We start from the raw sequence: 10,427 nt of genomic DNA, 5'->3' as shown, positions 1-10,427 counted from the left end.
AGAATGTTCTTTAAATACAGAAAATAAAACATGTCAAATGGTACAGTGTTTTGTGAAAGGCTGAAGGGGGAGACAAACGCAGATGAGTCATGCCTGAATGCAGCTCCCCAAACCAAGTGCTTAGAGCAAGATAAAGACACGTACATACCCAAAGGCACACATGAAAAAATAGGTCTATAGATTAGTTTCATTCTTTGATCTTTTACTCAGTTCCTTTTTTTTTTCCAGCCTCACACCAGCCCTTCTTCCAGGTACCACCCTATGCACACTCTGCATCCTGACCACAGAACTCTTCCTAGCAAAATTCTGTGGGCAAACGAAGAGATAAAAAGCAAAGCAGGGCAAAAAACACAGCATTCATACTATTCAAAGAATCATGGAAATAAGCAAAATGCAGCATCGTCCTGCAGGAGTGTGCAAACTTCACCTAGCCTACTGCTGGAAGATTTCAGGAGCTGGGAGGAAAGCACCAGACAGAAAAGGCGTGCAAGACAGAAGCCCAGCAAAGCCTAAAGCCAGCTGAAAAAAGAAAGACAAAAACCCACTGAGACAGATGTCACTGAATACTCAGAACCCATAAAGAAGGAAAGCACGCACTCCAGCCGCCTGCACAGACTGTGAAGAAAACATCAGACTACACAAAAATCAGATGATAACATTCCTATGTTCACTGATTTGAGATACGATCAGAAAAATCCTTACAATCACCAGCACTAACAATTCTGAAAACACACAGGCTGGAAAGCCCCGTGCCATGCAAAGCTCCATGCGATCCTAGCCAGGCATCACAACAGATGTGGATCGAAAATACCCATCAAGTGCTTCAGGGGGCAGCACACAGCTAGGGCAGGTAAAGAGTAAGAAGTGCTAACAAAGCGTGAGGAACTTCCTGCTGCTTGCAGAAGTGTAATGGGGGGGGAAACCAATGCTGGCTAAATATAAAGGAACTGGCTTAGCATAACAGATAAGTTATTACTGTGATGAGTGGAGCTATTATAATTTTATTTCAATCATAAAAAAACAAGAAAAGATCCAGTTTGTGGTTAGTAAAACCAGGAGCTGTGAAACAGCTGCTACTCAAGATTACTTCTAACATGTTTGGAACCATTAAATAGGAAAGCGAGCAGTACACACAGAGCACAACATCTGATAGCCACGCAGCAAGCCCTGGGCACGCAGCAGAACCGTCATCTCAGCTACAGCCATCCCACATTTAAACACAGCTGCACCTAACACACAGCAGACATCACAACAGTTGCAACACTCGAATCATCAGAAGCACCTTTGGCTTGGAGTTCTGGGTGAGAGCATGCATTACATGGAGGGGAAAAAAACAACACTGCACTGAGCATGTAACGAAAACTTCTGAAGGAAAGCACACAAGTTGAGACAAACTGCATCTTGAGGACGAAGAGCAGCAGTTATTAAACAGCTCCTCAGTGGTGCTGCAATACGTACCCACACCCACAGCAGTTCTTTTTCCTTAGCTTTCACTGCTGTTACGCTCACTCATAAATCACTCTTCAATTAAAGAGTTTTAGTTAATAACACGCATCAGGCATCTAAGCCATGGGGCTACATGCACTAAAACCATTGTACAGTGTCACGTGCCAACCCTGAGCACCGTCAGCTTTTTTCCAGGCCTGTGAGGAGTTAGTGCTATTTTAAATTCACAGCAGACAGCATTCAGCTGATTGCTCCAAGAAACACTGGGCATCCACAGGTTCTCAGTGACAGCAAGGATGTGCCAGCCAGGAGCCTGCAGGAAAAGACAGTGTCTGAAACACAAGAGAAAACCCACGCCAAAAAATCCTCAGCCCTGGGCGCTCGCCAGTCAGTCACCAAGTGAGCTATTTGACTTTTCAGGCTCTTCTCCTCAGCCATCCTCCACCACAAGGCTTCACAGTCCATAGTCCACAGTCGTGTCTTCTAGAAATGGGAACACCATGGGTTCTGCCCCTTGTTTTCAGAATACAAACTGGGAGACGAGAAACCCCAAAAAGTTGCCTTCCAGCAAAATTCCCATTTACCTTCCCCATACTTTTTTATGCCATCTTAAAGGGCACTGAAGTCCCAATAGTTTACCTCTGTACTTAACCCATAACTCATAAGCAGTATTACACAGCACTGTAATTCATCCCTCCTAACAAAGAAATTCAAGGTACATCCCACCATCTCAGAAATTGACACTCTAGCACACACCTTCAAACATGAAAATCACTGTGGGAGCCCCAACCTACCTAGCATTTCCTTGTATCCTTTCATAATCAACTGAGCCTCCCCTTGCAGGAAATATCAAGCACTGTTTCCTGAGAACTTTAAACAAGCAGCTTTTGTCTCCCTTAGAGTAAGAGTTGATCAGATCTAATGGAACAGTAAAGGCAGTTGGTCTGTGTTTAAGAAATATTTACACTCCAAGGGCTTGACCCGACCCTAAGAGATGAGTCAGAGCTACTAACAATGCTCCTTGTATAACAGAAAGCTGAACAAAAGGAGATGCAAAGCTGACAACCTACAAATAACTTCAATTGAAAGTTAAAACCAGAACTGGCTTTGTATTATGATTTACATTCAGTATTTCAGATCAATGGTTCTGCATAATCCCCCGGAGAACAACAGGATAAACACTTCAACAGAACATCTGGTGCCTAAGCCCCATGCAGCAAGCTGTGCCAGCACATGCCAGCCCTCACCCTGCCCCAAGCCACTCGCTGGCTTTCACAGGCCCTTTCCTTCCCTTGCTCTATGGGCAACAACCTACCTCAATTTCCATCACACCCACACGATGTTCCTGCACAATGACACACAGATAGCTCAGTTCTTCTCCATGTTAGAGTCCCTGCCCTCTACTCACCGGAGCCATGACCAACAACACCTGACTGCAGGCTCTGAGTACATCCCATCAATAGTGTGGGCCATGAAAAGCCTAAGTGTACTTGATTTAACTACAATAACTGCAGCTCTTTAAAAACCACCACAATCGCAGGAACAAATGTTTTTCTGCTAACCACTAAGGGAGAATATAATTTTTCAGCAAGCACAACTCCCCCCACCATGGGAATCCAATAGAAAAGCCTGCCATCTAGTTTGTCATGCTGCTAATGTGGCATGACAAAACCACATCCTTAAATCTCTATCAGTTTGATAGTTACAAAGAACAAATTACACAGGAGGTTGTTTAAGCAGTGTATTACTATGCCCCCCCTCATACAGAAAAAAAAAAGTGGTATTTTGCTATCTATATACTGTAGAGACTGCTTGAAGTGTGTGTGTTAATCTGACAGGCGATTCCTGTTAGCAGTATGATCATCAACAGCACCATCTTCTCAGCCAGCTGTTCACAGATGAATTAAATCAGGTATTGTTAACCATAAACCAAAGTCAGCCACCTGCAAACTGGACAGGCTGGATATCCACCAGTGTTCTGCAGACACACACAAACACACACAAAAGGGAAATTATAAAAGGCAAAGAAAATTAAACTAATTTTGAGAAGCTACTGATTTTCCAGTCCTCAATTCCACCCCACCTCCCTCCACTATTCCCACCATTTATAATCTTAGGAAACATTCAATTAAATTTCTGATACAATCTCAGTTTCAAAATATTCACTTACAATCACTTGTTTTACCTAAACTAATAGTAAACCTACACAAACACGATGGATCACCACTAAACAGAAACATGCACATACTGTGCAGGCCACATCTCCCAGTTTTGTCTTTTTTAACAGCAGTTGTTTCAAATCCATTCTCAGTAACATAATGAACTTAGAGCATCACTTTAAAAGTACCACATCGTTACAAACTGTACATTGTTCTTTTATAGAAAATAAAAGCAATACAACAAAATACGGAAACTGATCACAGTCGTGGAGTAATCAATATTTAGACAACAGATCACAATGATTATTACACAATAAAACGTGAGTCACCAGTTAAGTTAGCCTAGGCACTAACAGGGACATGAGTATAAACACTTAATAAAAAAGCTGCAATCAAGCTCTTGAAATATAATAAAGCTTGGCAAGTTTAAGGCACAGCGCAGCTCCCAGCAGAGTATTCCATGCAGATTGTTCAGACTAGTTTCTGTTCTTTGAGCTCCCAAGTCACAGTGTAACTCCAGCACTTGACTGCTCACACTGCAGCACTTACCTCAGTGGTTGTTTCAACTTCCAAGCAAGGTAAAACGCGGGGCTATTTGACTGTTACTGTCCAGGAACTCACAAATTCTCTCTTTTCTCAGGGAGAACATTTTGACCAAAACATTATCTTCAAAGAGAAAAGATCTTCCTATGTCCAGCTGCTGAGACATTAGGATTTCTATACATAAATCAAGCCTCTCAGATTTTTGTTATTAACCTGTTTCCTTATTGTTCCTAGGAAATTAATCTAGCATCTAAGAATTGTGCCCTGTGAAGTAAAACAGACAGAGCACTAGACCCAGGCAGTAAAGCACAACAATCACATTCACATCCATACACCATTATGAGTTAACACAGCTACTGAATAACGCCACAGCTGAGTCTTGTAAGCTGCAGTATTCCTGAGCATTATTAAAGATACTATTCAAAATGTTCAGCACACGCATTTATTTAGTGCATCGTGTATTGCAGAGTATTCCCTATCAAAGTGAAGCACTTGTTCTACAACGTGCATGCTCCACACACTGGAGAACAGGGACCCAACACACCGCAGTACAAACTACATTTGTATTTCAGTGCTATGAGATGTTAACTTTTCTCATCCATAACCAGTTAAAGCGATTTGTATTAGCCTTACTCTCCTGTAAGTGTAGGTTTCATTGCTGATGCTTGACCATGTCCCAGCACACAGTGTGTTTGTTGTACACACACAGGCTGAGGAGAGGAATGAGTTCTGGGAACACGTTTCTCTCGCTACTGGGCATGGATCCCTAATTTGTTTCATTGTTGGGTACGTTTTACAAAAGACAACGTAGCAACAAAATCTTTCCAAGTCCTATATTAAGCAAAACACTTCAAAAAATACTCAACTAATACAACAAACCGAAAGTTCAAATTAACAGAAAGACCTGGAGTACAATAACTTAAAAGCAAACAGCTTTAGAAAAAGTTCTGTGCGCTGCTGGAACTGAGGGGAGAAGTTTTGTCTACATGCTGAACAGATTGCGGACATCAGCTCAAGACAGAAATGAGGTTTAGGCTGCTATTCTACAACACAACAGTGTCCCCATGGTTGTACTATGGGAAGTGTCCAGACAGAGCTGAGGAAGAAAAAGAGCTCAACATATTGTATCATTTCACAGTGTACAGTTTCATGCACATGAAGAGAAGCAAAGTTTCCATAACGTGATCACTGTTCTGCTTCATAAAGGACAACATTTGCAGACGGCTACAGCTTGTTTTCTCCCTTGTATCTCACTTGTTCCTCCGCTGCTCATTAGTGCAGGTTATAGCTGTTACTGCTGTAGTTCACCACAGGCAATGCAGTTGCATCCTTCAGCAATTATCAAGTACAAACACAGAGGCAAGGACATAAATTGTGCCACTACGCCATTTCTTTTGCTTCATTGAGATTTAACAGTAGAAGAACAGAAAGACAAGTACTGCACTAATGAGACAAATGCTCTCAAAACAACAGAAAAGGAAAACAGAAATTAAATTTTATACCATAACAAAAATCACAATTGAAGATGAGGAAAGGTGGATATTCCACATTTGGAAGGTATCCCATGATCTCCTTAGGAACAGGTTCTAATTTTTAACTTACACAACCTCCCCAAGGAGTAATTCCACCTCACAGGAGACAAAGCTTGCCTAATATTTTGGACTCAAACTGTAACTGCAGGACAAGGTCACTGAACACATTTACCTCGTGTTGCTCTTAAAACAACCTATTCATCCTACACGAGTAACTGAACTGAGATGTCCTGAAAAACGAATTACTGAAGTCAGAAAGCAACATTTGGTTTCGACAGGAAGGTCAGAATACTTCAGAGGATGCTCCTAAGTGAGATTTTCAGAGATCACCCACGTTTTCTGACAGCTTCCAGATGCTACAGGTGTAAAGCCTCAGCCTAGCACACTGCCATAAAGAGCTGCCAGTTTGGGCCAATACCTTTATTCCACTTCTTCCAACAAAGCAAGCTCTACTTGTAGGAACCTGATGAATTAGCATAAGAGAATGCAGATCTGGACTAATCACAGAAAAGAAATCTCATCTTTTCCATTTTGTTTGGACAGCAAGTAAAGTATATTACTTATTAAACAGCAATTTAGTTAATTTAAAACATAATGCTTGTTTCAGGCCAATGTTATTCTCAGAGCAGGCCACAAGAAATACTAAGATTTGCAAAAATAGCCACGTGATTTGTTTTTTTAAGTGTTTCATTCTGATTTCATGTGAATGCCTCCTCAGCTCAACCTAGTAGAAGCTGATTACACCCACATACAACTTCCATCAGCATTACAGAAAATACTGCTACACATCCAAGACAAGCACAGGTCTTATCATAACTGAACAGGGTTGAAACATCAGCCTGATCTCTGCATACATCTATTACACATTTTGAAGAATGCTTTTCATTTGCAGAAAATATATTTACAGTCTGTAGGTATCAGATGATGATGGCTTTCATTTTAGTCCTGTTTGCCTTCCCGCCACTGCCGACTGCCTTCACTCCATGCTACATACACAAACATTGCAAGCACCACATGAACTGTGACCACAGCAACTATGGCAGCATAGAAATAGCTGTCTCTGTTGGACATTCCTAAGGTACCTGAGAAGATAAAACGAGGAAAGAACATTAGTTATGAATGCTGAAACAGAAAATAGCTTCCCCCTCCCCAAAAGACCAAAATTCAATATACTGCTGTATCTCAAGCTGGAGCTCAAGAAGATACACAGAAAGAATGCACTGCAATAATTACAGACCTTGAAAGCGTTTCTGGAATAAAGCAACCCCACAAAACATTTAAGACTGAACACTCTGCTTTTGAAGTCCGCAATTCAGAGTTCTACAACACCCACATTTTCTTTATTATCCTCCAGCATCAAATAAACCTCATCATCCTTTTTTTCAAAGCATAAACCTTTGCAGGGCAGGAAAATAGAGCAAGAAAAGAACTGCACTGCTTATTTGCCACTGTACAAGGAAAAAAATCGGTGGAAAAATAATTACTATAATCTATAGAACTTCTACCTTCTTAACTTCGATTGTAAAACAACTCATCACTCAAGATGGTACTTCTCACAAGAAATAAGCATTAAAATATCAGAAGACAAAACATCATTTTTCCTCATCAAGGAATAACAAAAAAGACAAGTGCTCACACACCAATAACACATCCTTCCAAACAAGTCCAATGTCATCCATGCTGACAGCTTTGCCATTAAATGACAACAAAGTTAAGGCTCTGTTTACACTTTGGCAAAAAGAACATTTCAGTATACTACAAATAAATTTGGAAGTAATTTAGCAAATTTCTCAGCCTTGAGAACTACATACAGCAGTAAGCGCAAAACGAGAAGCATCCTGGAAGACCTTCCAACTTAGTTATAAACTGACAAAGTGCTCTTAAAAGCAGCTGACTTCAACAGCTGATGTTTATAAATGCAGGTATGATTTAAAATGCAGAAAAAATACCACTGAATAACATTACTCTGTCCTGAACACACATTTAATTGGCAACAGCTGCAGGAAGCCCATCCCTGATAATCCTGATAGAGCTCTGAGGAAGTGTGGTGTTAAAATATAATTTAGGTAAGGGGAACACTGCACCTGTATACAATATAAACCACTCTATAACAACAGTGAGTGTGAAATTGCAGACCACAATGCAGGGAAAGATGCACAGGATACGTATACAAGTTAGACATAACAGAGCTTTGTATAAATAAACTGACATTCTAAAGAGGAAAGAAAAATTTCCCTGTTTTAGCAATAGTAATGCTAATTGGTAGAGATGGAATTACCTTCAAAAATATAAGCCTTTGATGAAAAATACAGCCCAACTGGCAATGTGATCATTAGAGCTGTGAAGAATAGAAGTGTTCTTAAAGTTGATGTTAATGAACCCTCATTTCTGAAATAAATAAGAAAAGTTACAGATAGAAGGAAGTCACAATATGCATGCCTGACACAGGACAAGAGCCTGCCTTGAACAGGAGAAGCAATCCAATTACTTCTCAAGAACTGAGGGCACTGGAAAAAAGTGCCAAAGGCTGAGCACACATTTGCTAACTGCAACAGCAAACCACAGTACTCCAAAAGATGCAGGAATGGCAGTTAAAGTTCACCAGCAAGGTGAGCAACAATATTAGACTGTTCTCTTCCTGTTTTGCTAATATTAACAACATAGGTGTGCTATTTTCACATTATTAAATATCTAGTGCTAGATACACATGCACATGACATACATGATGGTATTTCACATCAAAACTTGCCAAGTTCCACATTTTCTTTGGAAAAAGTAACTACAATTCCAGGCAAATGAGAAGTACCACAGCGTGGGGCACAGAGGGAAGTACACAGAATGACTTAACAGTTTGAAGCTGCAAATGAAGTTCCTTTTTTAGGTATAGCTCCTGTTTAAAATAACTTCTGTTTCCACTAAGAACCTTGGAGTAACTGTAGCAGTAATTAGAACATGGAGCTAGAACAGCATTCATAGCTTTTTTTTTTTTTTTTTCCTTCCCAGACCTAAACATAAAAGACCTTGAACAGGAGAATCAGGAGGGACTGCATTGTTGGTAAGGTCTCCCTGGACTTTGCCTGCTAGAACAGGTTTTGTATTCACAAAACAACACACAGAGCTTGTTTCTCTGTGTGTGCCTCTACCAGTTTTTAATCACTCTGCTTCACTGACTCCATTATTTTATGCAGCAGTGAATGAACGTGTAAGCCAACCAACACCTTCTGGCTTCCAAAGATCACCATAAACAATGACAAGTGTCCTTCAGACCTTGAAGCACAAATCCCTACCAAAGCCAATTCAAGTCAGGGACACACAATTTTTATAACCCCTGGACATCTGCAAAGGTTCCAGGCACCTGGGGCAAATGCATTGCTTGAAATGTTTTACCCTCGATGTTTCTCAGGAAAAGTGGGAATAAAAATCAAGCAAACCCTCACTCTCTAACAGTCACAAAAAGATTTGTAGCCACACAGCTTTTGCACTAAAGCCAACATCACTTGTGCTGATTAGGCCACATTATACTGACATACATTCAAGCAGCTTAAAGAGATGCTCAGAATCTTTTCCCTTACTACAGTTTGGCCTAAGTTTTCTCTCTGCGAAAAGAATAAACACACTGAAGCTTCCGCATGCCTTTCCAATGCAAATGAGAACCTACTCTCTATTTAGGCTCCCTGCTCAGCCCCTAACCGTGGATGTATGACAGTACGACCAGCAGCTTACTCCCCAGGCACCGACAAACACGTCCCTCACAGTGCCACACGCTCGCTGCTCCCTACGCACGAGAAGCAAACGCTCGCCGTACCACGGGGCTCCTCGCCGCACACCCGCCCCGCTATCCAGAGCCTGCCAGGGGCACGCAGCACGGCCCCGCTGAGTCCGGGGCCTCCCGCACGCCGCGCCCGGAGGCGGCTACCCCAACTCAGAGGCACAAACACAGGGAACGCCTCCCTCCCGGTTCAGGCTCCCAGCCCCCACCACCCCGCCAGTGGCCCGTCCGGTCCCGGGCCTTACTGCCGAAACTCGGGCGCGAAGGCCGCGTTCAGTGCCGCTTTGTCGTAGCGCTCCATCACCACCCCTCAGCGCCCCGCGCTGCCGCCGCTTCCGGTCACCTGACAGCACTGTCCGCGCTTCCGGTCACCTGACCGCATTACAGCCGCTTCCGGTCACCTGACCGCACACCGCCTGGCTGCCGGAGGGCCACGCGCGTGCGCACAACTGGTGCCTCGCGCCGCCGTCTCCCTGGCAACCGCGGGCGCGGCCCGCTGACGGAGACACCGAGCTGCTGCTGGGGACAGCGAGCGGAAGCGCGGGGTCGACCAGTGGAGGAGGAGCCGTCCAGGTGTCCTCCTCTCCTGGCAGCAAAGTTGCTCAGAATTTTTTTGGAAAGTCCTCTTTGCGTCCTTTCGGCCCTCAAACATGAATTCGTCGCCCAAAGGCTGTAGAAAAATACCTTCTGCTGCCAAAGGAGGAGCTTCTGGTCATGTCCAGAGGGAAACGGCCCCTGCTGTAACCGAGACGTGACGGAGCAGCGGGTCTCAGTGCTGCAGCACAGCCAGGCCTTCCCACATAAAGCCCGCGAGCTGCCTGGTGCAGCCAGGCTCCTTGGTTTACCCCCCTGCTAACGAGGGGATGCACGTCCAGCTCTCCGGCAGATGGGTGTCACGACATGCTGTAGCAGCAGCCCAGTGTGCGGGTACAGAGTTGTTGGTGCTCACTGAGCAGCTCTGGCAGCGACGCAGAGTGC

At 43.2% G+C, this 10,427-nt stretch overlaps 1 protein-coding gene across 1 annotated transcript; it reads right to left on the bottom strand.

Moving 5' to 3' along the window:
• Positions 1-6,619: 6,619 nt before the first annotated feature.
• VMA21 (vacuolar ATPase assembly factor VMA21) lies at positions 6,620-9,764 on the bottom strand (the record flags this gene model as incomplete). Its single annotated transcript, XM_079541732.1, has 3 exons — positions 9,695-9,764; positions 7,959-8,068; positions 6,620-6,762 (listed from the first exon to the last, which is right to left on the bottom strand). Exons 1-3 carry the CDS (start codon positions 9,748-9,750, stop codon positions 6,620-6,622), a joined length of 309 nt encoding a protein of 102 aa, XP_079397858.1. The 5' UTR covers positions 9,751-9,764.
• Positions 9,765-10,427: the final 663 nt, after the last annotated feature.

The sequence above is a fragment of the Tetrao urogallus genome (genome assembly GCF_951394365.1).
Source record: "Tetrao urogallus genome assembly, chromosome: 13".
Classification (NCBI taxonomy): domain Eukaryota; kingdom Metazoa; phylum Chordata; class Aves; order Galliformes; family Phasianidae; genus Tetrao; species Tetrao urogallus.
The sequence above is the reverse complement of the archived record's forward strand: the minus strand, read 5'-3'. Positions and strand labels throughout refer to the sequence as shown.